We start from the raw sequence: 17,620 nt of genomic DNA on the forward strand, positions 1-17,620 counted from the left end.
CATTAGAAGTTCTATGTACTTGCATAAGTGCCCACAATCAAATGTCGTAACAGACGGTGCCATCATAGAGATACATTATATTCAAGGCTGTTGGAAAATCAGATTATCTCATGCAGGATCCATGAGTGATGTGCTAAAAAAATGATTTTTTTGCAAGCTTCCTCCCAGTAGTAGCTAAAAGAATTAGGGCGAGATGTAGCAAAATACCAAATTGCGACTTGCAATTTGCGAGTCCCTGCGACTCGCAAATTGCAAGTCGCAATTTGGTATGCAGAAAGGTGTCTCAGACACCTTCTGCGAGTCGCTATGGGGTCGCAAAGACCCACCTCATTAATATTAATGAGGTGGGTCGCAATTTGCGCCCCCATAGCGACTCTGGGCACTCACGGGGATGGAGGCCTGCTGGGAACAGCAGACCTCCGTGTCCGTGACTGCTTTTAAATAAAGCAGTTTTTTTTTTTCCAAGTGTAGCCCGTTTTCCTTAAAGGAAAACGAGCTGCACTTAGAAAAAAAAAACGAAACCTTTTGTTTCGGATTTTTTCAGGGCAGGTAGTGGTCTCTTGGACCACTGCCTGCTCTGAAAAAATATTTTTGGGTCCAGTCACAAAGGGGAAGGGGTCCCATGGGGACCCCTTCCCATTTGCGAGTGGGTTACCATCCACTTCAAGTGGATGGTAACTGCGACTCCATTTGCGACCGCGTACGCGGTCGCAAATGGAATTGCATACCACTGCGACTCTCAAATAGGAAGGGAACACCCCTTCCTATTTGCGACTCGGAAATGCATTTTGCGAGTCGGTTCCGACTCGCAAAATGCATTTCTACATAGCAAACACGCATTTGCGACTCGCAAACGGCGATTTTCGCCGTTTGCGACTCGCAAAGTGTTTGCTACATCTGGCCCTTAATGCACAAAGTATTACGACAACCATACTAAGATCTACCTCAGCAGCTCAAAAGACAAACCACAAATTTAACAAAAAAATAGGAAAGTAAATAATTGGTGTCAGGGAAAGCATTTATGCCATTCAAGAATCGCTGGATGCGATCACCATATAAAAGATGTTCATTTTGTGGAAAAAAATATTTTTATCATCTATATATTTAACTGAAAAAACATTTTTTTAAGTGGAGTTATACATACATCTTGTAAAAATATAATAGTAAGATTTTAAAAACTATTGAAATTGATAAGTTACACATACAAAACCTAAGTATAACGCGCACCCCAATAGATTTGAGATGCATCAGTGATGTCATGAATGATGTAATTTAACATGTCATGGTTGATGTAAAATGTGAGTTCATAAGCATCATCATGTGGGTACAATTTATACTTAAGTTTGTTAGGTATAAATGGTGAATTTCAGTGTTGTCGGTTGAGAAAAGTTTGTTCTTATATTATTACAAGACCTACATATCACTCCACTTTAACATCAGTTTTTTACTGAACTTCGAATGTTTTTTTTACACAAATAAAAATCTTAGTACCTTACCTACATATAATTTTACTGTAACCTTTATTGTGTGAATTTCTAGGTTTTTTTTTAACTTCAAGTCAGATCTCATTATCATATTGAAGTATACTTCAGCTGTGTGCAACGGGTGGTTGTGTATGCAGAATGCGCAGTAGGGGGTCGGCAGCAGGACCTAGCCTGCGGCCAACACCATAGACAGCCACCACACATTTCTTTCCGGTTCTGCTGTACCCCTGCAGGACTATAGAGGTAATGGGCTGCACTGGATCCCACAGGAGTATCATGGTAGCAGTGGTATGAAAAAAAAAAGAATTCACACACACAAACACACATATATATATATATATATATGCAGCACACAGTCCTTCTCCCTCACAAAGAACTTGTTAGACACTCGTGGTGCAGTTTGAAGAAAGTAAATTTAATCCACACAGATGGACCATCTGTGTGGCTTAAATTTACCTTCTTCAAACTGCACCACGAGTGTCTGAGAAGTTCTTTATGAGGGAGAAGTGCTGTGTGCTGGATACGTGGGTTTCCAGAACCCGTTTCAGACCACCATACAAAATGTTGCTCCAGATCTCCGGGTCAGTGATGAATTGTATATATATTTATATATATATATGTATATATATATATAACTTTCAGGGGGGTCCCTTCGCCCCCCCTACTTAGGAACCAGTGAGTCAGGGTACCTATGCCCTGCCCCATTGTATCCTATTTTTTTTTTAAACTACAGACAAAGGAACTATGTCCATAAGTCCTCAACATGACGGCTGCAACGTTTCTGAACCGTCCCACCTCTTTTTTTCTCTCGGGACCTGCTTAACGTATCACCCCAAAACTTTCCACTAAGAAGCTGAGGTGGATGTACATTTTTGGAAAGTGTTGTGAAGATTCATCTTCATAAGGTAATCTCTCCATTGACACCACATTACACGTGCCAATTAACAATCCCTACAAGCTGGGAAAAGGTCAGGCCATAAAGGTAGTTATTCTTTATTGTGCATTAACTTCTAGGAGCCACATGTCTATAAAACTGGGTACTATAGATGTCAGCAGTCTCCCCTGCACCCTGTTCCTTGTGGGAGTGACATTGATATTTAGAGGCCTTGAAGAATCTATGGAGGTCGATGGTCAAATTAGATATCTAATCATACGTTATGGCTCAGAATATAATACAGTACTCTATTGCTCATGCAAGCCTTCTCTTGGTTACCTCCCTGCACCCGCCTTGCACCATGAAGAACTTGTTGAAAGGAACTATTAGTGCACCATGGGCACTTATCTTCCAGACCCTCTCCTGGATTCAGTTTTTGTAGCAGAAGCATGTGCTTGTAAGAACAATCACATAGTGTGCTCCAGCAGTGCAATTTACACATATGAAGATTCAGTTTGAGAATCTGTACCTACACAAAATGTACTTCTTTCCCTAACTATGCTAATAATGCTGGAGAAACTTTTTCACGCATATCCCTTTTTGTGACTGTCTTGCTTGGAGTTTAAGAGCCCACATTTGCAGCTGTATCAAGTGACTTGTACTGATATCTTTACAATTATTTTCTCTCCTTTCCCTGGATTGTATTTCTTTATTTTTTTGTTGTGTTAATGATATGTGAATGAGATAGTTTGTGGAGGTGACAGCAGTGCTCTTTATAATTCTTATATAGATTTCATTATGAAATCAATCTACTCTGGACTTGAATATGGAGCCTGCAGCCCATATTACACATTGGGTGCATTGTTTCGGGTTGTACCATGGCTCACCTTAACGTGATGCACTCAGCAGAAAACAGGGCAGTGCACCCAATTACACTGAAAAAAACTCTGTCCCCAGAGCAGGCATGAATTCTGTAAATTGGATCATTAATGAAAGATAGTTGTAATCTAAAAACATGTTCTGCCCTCCATTGCAGGTACCTGCAGGGTGATGTCTGGGGGTCCTTAGCACCCCTGCAACTCGGTATCAGGGATTGTCCTTCTATGTGGTACACAGTCAGTGCATCTTCTGACAGCTTTTTTTCAGTTGCGCCTCAGTCTTCAGTACTGCAGGCAAACCATACTTATATTCTCAAGGGGGCTATATCACCATGAAATGAAGGAATCAGCCTTCTGGGAATAGTGTGGCATACACCCTTTGCCTGCACAATTCATATCACCAAAGAGGCAACAAGAGTGTGTGGTTACGTCTGTGATATCAAAGTGACAGAAAACCATTCCTGCACTCAATTTACCAATGTGCAGAGTTGTACTTGCTGAATGCATCTAAATGACATTCTCATATGCTATTTATTATGTGTTCCTTTTTAGGATCATGATGGAAAGGAGAACACCTTTTGCATTGAGATTCCAATTCAATTGTTATAAAAATACTCATATTCATCACTTTGATGTCATGCCTTGCTATGATGCACTAGGACTTAACCCTTCCAAAGGTATGTAATTTAGCTTTAGTTTTCACTCAGAGTCATAACATAGAAGGAATACAAAATTGCTAAGAGATGTAGCAGCTTTACAAAAAATCTAGTGTGCAATATTATTGTGTATAAGCAGCGTTTGCTAGAATGTTTTATCATTTTCTTATGAACTTAGTTATAAACTGTCCTCCTTCCCCTTCTCATGTCCTCTGTTCTTTTGTAAGCAACACTGAATCTGCATAAATCCATTGACTGGCGGGCGTGGTCTGGCCACGGACAAATATGTCCACCTAAAACTGAGCTCCGCACGCTGATGGTTGCGGGTGGCCCTACTACACGCAGCAGGGGTGACCATCAGAGCTCTGGAGGCTACCTGCGGCTGCCAGCGATGGGCTGACCAATTGCCCTTATGCCTATGACAGTGGTGCTGACCCCTAGAGGCTGAATGCAGCAGGGGCATGCCAAGTTGCTCAGGCCTGTGGAGGGATCCCCCCCTCCACCCTACCAGTGGTACTGCCCACTCCCTGACCCGCTCCCATCACAGGCTGCATCCAGAAAACCATCAGAAAGCTCCAGGATTTCCCATCATGGGCCCTCAAGTGCAAGAGCTCAGTATCACCCTTACTGCAGTAGGCCAACTCGAAGGTAGGAAGGCCTGGGGCCCTCAACCCATAAGCGCTCTGGGAGGACACCGAGGCTTAACTTCACCACCCTCCCCCCTCAATCCCATGTCGCTTTGTCAGGAACTGTTGTGGCCCCCTGAATTTGTGCTGCCCACCTACTGAAGGGGCTGAATGACTTGGGTGTCTTCTGCACTTCTTGTGGTGGGAGATGCAGCCCTCTGGCTGATAAAGTCCTGCCCCCACCTGCTAGCCTTTGCCTCTGTGGTTCGGAATCCTTCACTGGGTTCCGAGCCTGCATGTGGGCCCTGTCTGGAACTGCCCATGGACTATGTCATATTGACACCCAGCATTGACTATGGCCACATCGGAATTAGAGAAGCAGGTGACAACCCATCCTCCCCTCAATCCCGCCAATGACACTCACCTTGCCAAGGGGGGCCATCTACATTTATATCCGCATCTTTTGCTCCACTATCTGGGGCTTGTCTTGCCTCACCTGCCTCTGGCTGATGTCCTCACCTGCTACCACATATCACTTCTAGACGTTAGGGCTCTCTGTGCCCATGATGACTTTCTGACCAGAACACCTGCAGAGAGGAGCTGGGGACCCTAAGGTGGGAAGCCCCAACTAGGTTTGAAGAGGTCTCTTCCAATGACCCTATCTGCCTCGCTCCTCAAAGCATCAGGAACCGTCCCAAAAGACAACTTTCCTACCCCAGAGAAGGAATCAACAGATGGCGACACCCTGAAGGGTACTTCCCCCAGAATATTATGCCTTAAACCAGATGTCCAGAGGGGGCAACGGACTCAGAGAGACACTAGGCATAGTTCTGACTCTAGGTGACCAACCTGGAGATGTCCCAGCAAAACCCCGGCAAACCCACTGGCAATCCAACAAGACAACTTCTCTTCTCTGAAGCACTACTTCACCCTTGCTCCATGGCTATTGCACAGGGACCCCCGGCGATGCGACAGCCTGAGATAACGCCCAATCAGGTGCCGGACGACACCATGGAACATATCCTCCAAGAAATCACTGCAGTAAGTCGCAGACTAGAAGGCATGGACTTCAACATTTCTGCACAAACAGCCGAGACCAAATCCATCTGCTCAGACATCGCAGAATTCCAGAACTGCATGACAAGTTTAGAACTTCACATCATACCAGCAGAAGACCGTCTCAACATACTTCCGGACAGGGACCAAAAACGTCAGTGCCTCCACAGCAAGGTCATTAATCTAGAAGGCAGGCGCTGCAGAGACAATGTCCACTTCTTCGGTCTTCCGGAAGGCATGGAAGAGTCAGACATAAAGAGCTTCCTTAGAGATACCCTCACTGGCCTCACCTTTGATCCCACATTGGAACTACAATAGGCACAGTGCATATGCCCAGAGTGCCAAGACAGCATGACGTGACCTCACCCCATCATCGCCTGCGATAGGAACAGGCACGGAAGCTGCTAACCGTGGCTCGCTCCCACAGTCCCTACGCACATGAGGGATACAAAATAGCTATTGCTGCAGACTTTTCCAGGGAAACCAGTGACTGTTGCAATGCATTCTTATCCCTCAAACAAAGATGGCAAATCTAAGGACTTCTTCAATCCAGAGGATCTGTGCGTTTTCTTGGATGAAGTCTTGACCCAGACCATGGAGATAGTACCACTGGAACTATCCGCGGGCCCGGAAAATCGTGCCCCAGACATTGCCACTTCCACAACCCCTGAGGATGGCCTCTGGCACAAGGACAGGGGAGGGGTCGCAACACAGGGGGATGGATCATGAGAGAATGTAGTGACCTGCAGGAGACAGGGACCAAGCGCTCCAATCAGTGGATCACTTCACCCAGAACCAAGATATGGACGAATTTCATCCCCTTTGAAGCCCGCCTCCTTCACTGCCGATGACACCTGACATTGCTGAGGCTCCCTGTCTTCAGTTTGCCTCCATGCCCTGTCCAGGAACCAGTGGACTGAGACCGCCAGTCATCAGACTGATGAGTACCTGCCTGCATGCTCACATTTCCTTGGATCGCTAAAAGATGAGTGCAATTCTAAATTGTTCTGCTAACAGGATAGACTGAAGTAATGCCAAGGAATCCTTCTCCCTTTTGACCTCCTATGTTCCCGTGGCACCCCTCACTTGCCTATCCCCCCATGGCTAGACAGCTACGTTTGTTAATGTTCTTCATCGCAGTGTTGTGCTTTCCTTTGTTCTATATCATATTTCAGCTCTAATTGTTGATACTGTTATATTTACATTACATTCTGGTGAGACACAGTTTCCAATCCACACCTTGCACTAATGTTCATTGCCCCCTCTCCCCACCGTGACCCTCCCACCGGGGAACCCCTAAGGGCTGCAGAGACAGATATTAGCAGGGCACATCAGCTCCTAACATGATTATACCATAAAAGTGAAGATAATTTAAAAACAAATACAGTATATAAGAAAATACAATCTATAAGAAAAAAGTATTTTATTTCTGGGCATTTGGAACTGAAAAAATAGGTAGAGGTAATAATCACACCTCCTTAATGGGCTAATTATAGGGGTTTGTTCTGAGAAGACAGTAATGTGAACTGGTGCTCACTTGGTCGAAGGATATGTGCGTGACAATAAACCTTTAGGGTCTATCATACCATAAGAAAGTACAGAGAGATACCAAAGCACTCTCATAGTAGTCCACAAATGAAATCCACAAAGTAGGGTATGTAGAAAAAACAAACAGAGGTATTTATTTGAGATAAAGTTGGTGGTAAATCCAATGGTCCGCGTAATTGTGATATCAAAAGACATCATGTTGTGTTTCTCCGAGACCCATGAAGAAATTATGAAAAACATTTTTTTAGGAAACTGTGGTAAAATGTTATGATTATTAATTCCTGTCATACTAAATGTGTACATTTGCAGCCTTGAAAAAGAGTCACTGTTGTGATGAAACATGTGTCATGTGTTTGTTTTATGTTTATCTCTCACAGAATGCATCCATTGGAATCGAGCTCACACTCACACAAATTGCAACTGCCACATAAAGCACACATAACGATCTCTGACACATTTGTGCTTATTATTGATTCTTAGTGTGTGAACCTGGGTATACAAATAACACTGTGAATTGAGCTCTAAGGCTTTAGTGGGCAGACAGTGGAGCCACCTCTTGTAAAACTGACATAATCTGCGTTCCTGACAGTTCATTTATTTACTAAAATGTCTTGCAATGCAGACAGCAACAGGACAGAAATATGGCACTGTCCTGATCTCTTCCCAGGGAAGGTGCACAATCAGGCTGCCAAATCCACCCACACACCTTGGCACATTAATGTAAGGGTTTGTGCATGATGCCTGGCATAGATTTTGTGCTGGAAGAATACTTTCCAGTACAAATGACTAAGAATAGTTTTTCATCTTTTTCTGCTCTGTATGGGTGCTGTACAGTGCAGAACACACAACGCCAGAAAAGATTGGAGAAATAAAAGCATTTCTCCTCAATAACATTAAAGTTAAAAAGGTGTTATTTTTTATGTAAGACCCAGTATACTTTTTATTTAGTAAATAGGGTTTTGCTGGGGATTTCACATGTACTGCTCATGGAATGACCCCTTGTAGCTAAAGCAGGGCTAGTGGCTGCCTTGCCTTACTTTCAAGTCACTTTCCAACACAAAACATGTTTTGCACTGGAAAGTAAATGTCAAATAAGCATTTGCTCAGTGCAGAATGTTAATAAATATAGCCCGTAGTAGCTTCTTACTCGACACAGAATACAGTTCTCTGCCTCTAGACTTCAACACACCAGCTATGTTAGAATCATTGAAGAGGACTCGCCCCGAGCTTCAAACCATAGTGGCCAGGGATGGAGACTGGCACAGCTGGCATTAGCATCTTAAATATAACCCACGCCTCAATAAGTACCAGGGTACAGACTGACGTCTGCCAAGGAGAAGCCTGCGTGTCTGTGAATTGCTACGCGTGGGATGTGTACGCAACAGACCGGAGGGAACCTCAGTGGCATCTCCTGGGTGAGCTCAGTTCCACTGAAGCCTAATTAAAGGGATTGGGAATGCCCCAGGCCTGAGGGACCATCTGTGTATCCCCTCACCCACCCAGGCACGTAAGAGGGTGCTGAGAATCTTGGGCGTGGGGGTGACCTAGACCCTTCTGTTTCTGTCGGCCACACTCAAGTTCCTCCAATAGTGCTGCAACGAACGGACGAGGGCACCAGCATGGAGCTATTCATTCCTACGGCCCTCAGTGCATCAGCGCGACTGCCTCCTACATTCATCTCAACTAACCCACATAATTGTCATTTCTTTTTTGCTTTTTGTTAGTAATGTTCTCATTTCGATGGAATGAAATGTTGCTTTTGATTTATAATTCCAAATCCTATTCAGACAAGTCGAGTGAACCTTGAGCAATGCACTATATTGTCGCAGGGGGCGCAATCACAGTAATTCATTATATGTATATTCTGAAGCTAAGGTAATTGCAGGTTTGTAAAATGAATAGAGTCTAACAAATGAATTATTCATTTTGAACGGTTTTGCACTCCGTTGACAGGTTCAAAGCGGAGCCTGTATTACAAGTTGTACCAGAGCATCGACAGCGAAGAGGTCCAGCTGTATGCTATGTGCCTGCTGCAGTACCAGGTTGAATTTGTGAAGACTTCTACTCCAAATGTGAAGACATTAATTCGCTTAGTGAAGCATTGGCTACAGACTTCATTTGCCATGTCAACTGACGACAATAAGTAAGTAACTGCTGCAGAAAACAAAATCTCCAAATACAGAATATAAATGCATTTAATTAATAATATGCCACTTCTCCCGGGTTTTACCTTTTGAGTTGCCACTAGAAATATGACCTTATTCAAGGATTGTGCTGTTTTACATCAACTTGTGTAAACGTTTTATTTAATTATGTGGAATGAATGTTTAAATATTCATTCATTTGGTTAAAAACCTACATGAATTTAATATTAATTTTAAGCTCTTAAAAATATATGTAATTTCAAATTTGTAATTTTTTTAGTTAACATTATTTCTTATGGGGTGTTATTTTCAGTCTCTGCCTCCATTATTTTATGTGAGTACTGCACTTCCTGTGAATGGCCATGTGTAGTGACTGACTTTCTCCAAGCCTGGAATGATGCACATTTAAAAATGTTTGGGTTCTTTTTGATGTAGTAACTTTAGAAGAGCAGTTTGTGAATAGCAATGGGCGTTCTCCTTTGTCCTCATGCATGTTTATGAATAGCACTTTGTAGTACGTGAGTAGTACTACAAAGTGTAGTTTTACTATTGGCCCCTTAGTTTTCAATGTATAGAAGAATGTGGAGACCTGTGGCACAATGGTTAGAGCGGCAGACCCTGATGCAGAGATCTGGCCCGGGACCAGGGTTCAACTCCCACCTTGGCGGCTCTTGGGCTCAATTCCCTTGGACCAGATAATTCTTTCCTTGGTGCCTAATCTAATTAATGGGTCCCACTCTGTAACTCTGGGCAGTAGCTTGCTTAATCTCCACAACGGCCCTCACAGCGCTTGGATGCCTGGCTTCACCCTGGGGCTATCCAGGAGTGGGTGCCTCACAGGGAAAAGCCAGGAGGGGGTCCACAGCGGTATGCGTACAGTGCCTTGAGACCCTAACGGGTGAGTAGTGTGCTATACAAGTGTAGGAGGCTGGACTGGCTTGTAGTGAGTACCAAGGGGTACTTGCACCTTGCACCAGGCCCAGTTATCCCTTATTAGTGTATAGGGTGTCTAGCAGCTTAAGCTGATAGATAATGGTAGCTTAGCAGAGCAGCTTAGGCTGAACTAGGAGACGTGTGAAGCTACTACAGTACCACTTAGTGTCATATGCACAATATCATAAGAAAACACAATACACAGTTATACTAAAAATAAAGGTACTTTATTTTTATGACAATATGCCAAAGTATCTTAGAGTGCACCCTCAGTGAGAGGATAGGAAATATACACAAGATATATATACACAATAGCAAAAATATGCAGTATAGTCTTAGAAAACAGTGCAAACAATGTATAGTTACAATAGGATGCAATGGGGAAACATAGAGATAGGGGCAACACAAACCATATACTCCAAAAGTGGAATGCGAACCACGAATGGACCCCAAACCTATGTGACCTTGTAGAGGGTCGCTGGGACTATTAGAAAATAGTGAGAGTTAGAAAAATAACCCTCCCCAAGACCCTGAAAAGTGAGTGCAAAGTGCACTAAAGTTCCCCTAAGGACAAAGAAGTCGTGGTAGAGGAATAATGCAGGAAAGACACAAACCAGCAATGCAACAACTGTGGATTTCCAATCTAGGGTACCTGTGGAACAAGGGGACCAAGTCCAAAAGTCACAAGCAAGTCGGAGATGGGCAGATGCCCAGGAAATGCCAGCTGCGGGTGCAAAGAAGCTTCTACTGGACAGAAGAAATTGAGGTTTCTGCAAGAATGAAAAGGGCTAGAGACTTCCCCTTTGGTGGACAGATCCCTCTCGCCTGGGAGAGTCGTGCAGAAGTGTTTTCCCGCTGAACGGACGCCAACAAGCCTTGGTAGTTGCAAATCGTGCGTTTGGCGTTTTTGGACGCTGCTGAGGCCCAGGAGGGACCAGGAGATCGCAAATTGGACCTGAAGAGAGAGGGGACGTCAAGCAAGACAAAGAGCCCTCACTGAAGCAGGTAGCACCCGGAGAAGTGCCAGAAACAGGCACTACAAGGATGTGTGAAACGGTGCTCGCCGAAGTTGCACAAAGGAGTCCCACGTCGCCGGAGACCAACTTAGAAAGTCGTGCAATGCAGGTTAGAGTGCCGTGGACCCAGGCTTGGCTGTGCACAAAGGATTTCCGCCGGAAGTGCACAGGGGCCGGAGTAGCTGCAAAGTCGCAGTTCCCAGCAATGCAGCCCAGCGAGGTGAGGCAAGGACTTACCTCCACCAAACTTGGACTGAAGAGTCACTGGACTGTGGGGGTCACTTGGACAGAGTCGCTGGATTCGAGGGACCTCGCTCGTCGTGCTGAGAGGAGACCCAAGGGACCGGTAATGCAGCTTTTTGGTGCCTGCGGTTGCAGGGGGAAGATTCCGTCGACCCACGGGAGATTTCTTCGGAGCTTCTGGTGCAGAGAGGAGGCAGACTACCCCCACAGCATGCACAAGCAGGAAAACAGTCGAGAAGGCGGCAGGATCAGCGTTACAGAGTTGCAGTAGTCGTCTTTGCTACTATGTTGCAGGTTTGCAGGCTTCCAGCGCGGTCAGCAGTCGATTCCTTATCAGAAGGTGAAGAGAGAGATGCAGAGGAACTCGGATGAGCTCTTGCATTCGTTATCTAAAGTTTCCCCAGAGACAGAGACCCTAAATAGCCAGAAAAGAGGGTTTGGCTACCTAGGAGAGAGGATAGGCTACTAACACCTGAAGGAGCCTATCAGAAGGAGTCTCTGACGTCACCTGGTGGCACTGGCCACTCAGAGCAGTCCAGTGTGCCAGCAGCACCTCTGTTTCCAAGATGGCAGAGGTCTGGAGCACACTGGAGGAGCTCTGGACACCTCCCAGGGGAGGTGCAGGTCAGGGGAGTGGTCACTCCCCTTTCCTTTGTCTAGTTTCGCGCCAGAGCAGGGCTAAGGGGTCCCCTGAACCGGTGTAGACTGGCTTATGCAGAATTGTGCACCTCTGTGCCCAACAAAGCATTTCCAGAGGCTGGGGGAGGCTACTCCTCCCCTGCCTTCACACCATTTTCCAAAGGGAGAGGGTGTCACACCCTCTCTCAGAGGAAGTTCTTTGTTCTGCCATCCTGGGCCAGGCCTGGCTGGACCCCAGGAGGGCAGATGCCTGTCTGAGGGGTTGGCAGCAGCAGCAGCTGCAGTGAAACCCCAGGAAGGGCAGTTTGGCAGTACCAGGGTCTGTGCTACAGACCACTGGGATCATGGGATTGTGCCAACTATGCCAGGATGGCATAGAGGGGGCAATTCCATGATCATAGACATGTTACATGGCCATATTCGGAGTTACCATTGTGAAGCTACATATAGGTAGTGACCTATATGTAGTGCACGCGTGTAATGGTGTCCCCGCACTCACAAAGTTCAGGGAATTGGCTCTGAACAATGTGGGGGCACCTTGGCTAGTGCCAGGGTGCCCTCACACTAAGTAACTTTGCACCTAACCTTTACCAGGTAAAGGTTAGACATATAGGTGACTTATAAGTTACTTAAGTGCAGTGTAAAATGGCTGTGAAATAACGTGGACGTTATTTCACTCAGGCTGCAGTGGCAGGCCTGTGTAAGAATTGTCAGAGCTCCCTATGGGTGGCAAAAGAAATGCTGCAGCCCATAGGGATCTCCTGGAACCCCAATACCCTGGGTACCTCAGTACCATATACTAGGGAATTATAAGGGTGTTCCAGTAAGCCAATGTAAATTGGTAAAATTGGTCACTAGCCTGTTAGTGACAATTTGAAATAAATGAGAGAGCATAACCACTGAGGTTCTGGTTAGCAGAGCCTCAGTGAGACAGTTAGGCACCACACAGGGAACACAAACATATAGGCCACAAACTTATGAGCACTGGGGTCCTGACTAGCAGGGTCCCAGTGACACATAACAAACATACTGAAAACATAGGGTTTTCACTATGAGCACTGGGCCCTGGCTAGCAGGATCCCAGTGAGACAGTGAAAACACCCTGACATACACTCACAAACAGGCCTAAAGTGGGGGTAACAAGGCTAGAAAGAGGCTACTTTCTCACACAACCCCCCCCCCAAACGAAGGAGAATAAGGCTAACCTTGGCCAGTTGAGACTTTATTGTCTAAGTGGTGATAAGTAGAGAGTAGCTCTGCAATAGACTGGTTACTCCCTTTATCATCCCCTATATGGTTACTTCCCTGTGGGGATGTAAACCACCCTGTTTGAAGTTTTTTAGCTAAGCAACAATGTGAAGATGTATTTTCAGAGTTTCTATCAGTAAGTTTTAGTTTAGAGCAGTGGGAATTGTCCACTGAACCTATTTGTAGTGATGGAAATGCCAGACAGGGATGCTGTCTCAGAAAAGCCATAGCTGGGCAAAAACTTTGTCCATATGGCTGGAAGAGAGAACAGGGATGCTGTTTCTCTTGAGTTGGAGCAGGGCAGGGATGCTGTCCTATGAGCTCCACTCTAGGGCAGGGATGCTGTCCTAAGTGTTGTGAGGCAGTGCAGGGTTTCTGCACTAAAGTTTCTCTGGGAGGGTTGGAGGGATGCTCCATGTTAACTAAAATGGTGCTCTTTTTCTCACCAATGTTAGTTATCCCACAGAGAGGTACTTCTACCTCAGGGAGTCCAGCTTTTCCAGCTGATGATTCCCTTGGAACAGGTGCCACCCCAGGAGAGGTTTCCCCCACCACAGGAATGGTATCCTGAATGGTAGGGTGGTTAGGGGATACTGTGATACCATTTTTACCTGTTGATGGAGAGGGATCCTGAGTTTTCAGGCCTTCTCTCCTTTGCTTTTTCATTTCAGTAGAAATGAGAGGGAACAATTCCTCAGGGATGCCCAGCATGGCTGCATGGGCATAAAACTCTACATCAGCCCAACCTGAGGCCTCTAGGTCATTACCTAAGAGACAGTCTACAGGTAAGCTAGGTGATACCACCACCTGCTTAGGGCCAGTAACTCCACCCCAACTAAACTGAATTATAGCTAAGGGAAGAAACTTAGTGGAGTTATGGACATCAATAATCTTATACTGTTGTCCAATGATGTGTTGTTCAGGATGCACTAGGTTTTCAGTCACCAAAGTGATACTGGCACCTGTGTCCCTGTAGGCCAAGGCCTCAACACCATTTATTGAAACTGTCTGCCTGTACTTATCCATTGTAAGGGGACAAGCAGCCAGTGTGGCAAGGCCAATGCCACTAGGTGTGACAGAAACTGTCTTGGGACTGACTACCCCAGTTTCTATGATGGACCCATAAGTGAACCCAACTACACCCTTTGCTTGACTGTTGCCAGCAGTCCCACCACTAGTACCACTACTGCTAGGGGCACTAGAGCTTGATGTATTAGTGGTGGTAGGCTCAGGGGGTTTACCTGGACAGGACTTATCCCCTGGCCTATGGCCTCTGTTTTTACACACAAAGCACCAAGGCTTTTTAATGTGTGCAGGTTGAGAAGAAGAGGAAGAATTAGATTTATCCCCACCCTCTGAAGAGTGTTTAAGATTTGAAGTGGGATCTTTGGTTTTACCCTTATCCCCATGATTATCTTGAGATTTTTCACCATCTTTTTTCTTATTGCCATCTTTGTCACCCCCTGTATGAACTTTTCTGTTCACCCTTGTTCTGACCCATTTGTCTGCCTTCTTTCCCAATTCTTGGGGAGAGGTCAGATCAGAGTCTACCAGGTACTGGTGCAACAAATCAGACACACAATTATTAAGAATATGCTCTCTCAGGATCAAGTTATACAGGCTGTCATAATCAGTAACTTTACTGCCATGTAACCACCCCTCCAAGGCCTTCACTGAATGGTCAATGAAATCAACCCAGTCTTGTGAAGACTCCTTTTTGGTCTCTCTGAACTTTATCCTGTATTGTTCAGTGGTTAAGCCATAACCATCCAGGAGTGCATTCTTAAGAACTGTAAAATTATTGGCATCACTTTCTTTCACAGTAAGGAGCCTATCCCTACCTTTTCCACTAAATGATAGCCATAGGATAGCAGCCCACTGCCTTTGAGGGACATCCTGTACAACACAGGCCCTCTCAAGTGCAGCAAACCACTTGTTAATGTCATCCCCCTCCTTATAAGGGGGAACTATCTTGTGCAGATTCCTGGAATCATGCTGTTTTGCAGGATGACTATGGGGAATACTGCTGCTGCCACCATGGGTATCTAAACCCAACTTCTGTCTTTCCTTCTCTACTTCTAAAGTCTGTCTATCCAAATCCAGCTGTTGCTTCTTGAGCTTCAGTCTGGTTTGTTCCACTCTCAATCTATTGAGCTCCCTTTCTAACAATCTGTCATCAGGGTGGGTGGGAGGGACATGCCTTGAAACAGAAGTATGGTGAGAATGGACAGAAGGAGACCTGTCCCTTACAGAGGACACCCTAACAGCTTGGCTAACAGAAACATCAGTACCACTGTGGTGTGAGTAAATGCTTTTGCTATGATGTGAGACAACACTATTTATATGGTGTGGCTCATCATCATTACCAACTAGTAATGGGCAGGCTAGGAAGTTTCTTTCCTGAATCTTTTCCTGGGGGAGTCCCTGGATCAGATTGAGAATCATTAGCTACTTTTTCAACAGATGGGGCACTTATGGCCTTATCCTGTACTCTAAGCATGTTAATTAACAGTTCTAAGGAAGGATTCTTCCCTACACTCAAACCTCTCTCTATGCAGAGACTCCTTGCTCCTTTCCAGCTAAGGTGATCATATGCAAGTTTGGACAGATCAACATTTTGGCCTGTGCCAGACATTTTTAGAGAGAGTTAAAGTGATAGTAAAAGATAAAAAGTTTGTCAGAGCTTTTAGAAAGACAGAGAAAAAAACTTTTTAAACTTTTTAGAACTTTTTAGAAAGTTAGAAGTACTTTTCAGCACTTAGAAAAGAGTGAAAAGAGGAAATGCAAAACTTTTTGGCTATGTGTATATACACTGACCTTGTTTTGTATATTTTTCTCTTATGAAAAGTACAATGACAAGAGTGGTAAGTAGTCTCAAAGCACTTATCCCACCGCTGCACAACCAATGTAGGAGGCTGGACTGGCTTGTAGTGAGTACCAAGGAGTACTTGCACCTTGCACCAGGCCCAGTTATCCCTTATTAGTGTATAGGGTGTCTAGCAGCTTAGGCTGATAGATAATGGTAGCTTAGCAGAGCAGCTTAGGCTGAACTAGGAGACGTGTGAAGCTACTACAGTACCACTTAGTGTCATATGCACAATATCATAAGAAAACACAATACACAGTTATACTAAAAATAAAGGTACTTTATTTTTATGACAATATGCCAAAGTATCTTAGAGTGCACCCTCAGTGAGAGGATAGGAAATATACACAAGATATATATACACAATAGCAAAAATATGCAGTATAGTCTTAGAAAACAGTGCAAACAATGTATAGTTACAATAGGATGCAATGGGGAAACATAGAGATAGGGGCAACACAAACCATATACTCCAAAAGTGGAATGCGAACCACGAATGGACCCCAAACCTATGTGACCTTGTAGAGGGTCGCTGGGACTATTAGAAAATAGTGAGAGTTAGAAAAATAACCCTCCCCAAGACCCTGAAAAGTGAGTGCAAAGTGCACTAAAGTTCCCCTAAGGACAAAGAAGTCGTGGTAGAGGAATAATGCAGGAAAGACACAAACCAGCAATGCAACAACTGTGGATTTCCAATCTAGGGTACCTGTGGAACAAGGGGACCAAGTCCAAAAGTCACAAGCAAGTCGGAGATGGGCAGATGCCCAGGAAATGCCAGCTGCGGGTGCAAAGAAGCTTCTACTGGACAGAAGAAGCTGAGGTTTCTGCAGGAACGAAAAGGGCTAGAGACTTCCCCTTTGGTGGACGGATCCCTCTTGCCTTGGAGAGTCGTGCAGAAGTATTTTCCCGCTGAAAGGACGCCAACAAGCCTTGCTAGTCGCAAATCGTGCGTTTGGCGTTTTTGGACGCTGCTGAGGCCCAGGAGGGACCAGGAGGTCGCAAATTGGACCTGAAGAGAGAGGAGACGTCGAGCAAGATAAAGAGCCCTCACTGAAGCAGGTAGCACCCGGAGAAGTGCCAGAAACAGGCACTAAGAGGATGCGTGAAACGGTGCTCGCCGAAGTTGCACAAAGGAGTCCCACGTCGCCGGAGACCAACTTAGAAAGTCGTGCAATGCAGGTTAGAGTGCCGTGGACCCAGGCTTGGTTGTGCACAAAGGATTTCCACTGGAAGTGCACAGGGGCCGGAGTAGCTGCAAAGTCGCAGTTCCCAGCAATGCAGCCCAGCGAGGTGAGGCAAGGACTTACCTCCACCAAACTTGGACTGAAGAGTCACTGGACTGTGGGGGTCACTTGGACAGAGTCGCTGGATTCGAGGGACCTCGCTCGTCGTGCTGAGAGGAGACCCAA

At 45.3% G+C, this 17,620-nt stretch overlaps 1 protein-coding gene across 3 annotated transcripts in view; it reads left to right on the plus strand.

Moving 5' to 3' along the window:
• LOC138282758 (2'-5'-oligoadenylate synthase 1-like) overlaps positions 1–17,620 on the plus strand; it is a 172,683-nt gene that overhangs the window by 80,543 nt on the left and 74,520 nt on the right. For all 3 annotated transcript variants that reach the window (XM_069220835.1, XM_069220670.1, XM_069220754.1), the window contains exons 6-7: positions 3,789–3,913; positions 9,076–9,265. In XM_069220835.1, the coding sequence (XP_069076936.1) occupies positions 3,789–3,913; positions 9,076–9,265 (315 nt within the window). The remainder of the gene's footprint in view (positions 1–3,788; positions 3,914–9,075; positions 9,266–17,620) is intronic.

Source organism: Pleurodeles waltl, chromosome 1_1 (genome assembly GCF_031143425.1).
Source record: "Pleurodeles waltl isolate 20211129_DDA chromosome 1_1, aPleWal1.hap1.20221129, whole genome shotgun sequence".
In the NCBI taxonomy this organism is placed as follows: domain Eukaryota; kingdom Metazoa; phylum Chordata; class Amphibia; order Caudata; family Salamandridae; genus Pleurodeles; species Pleurodeles waltl.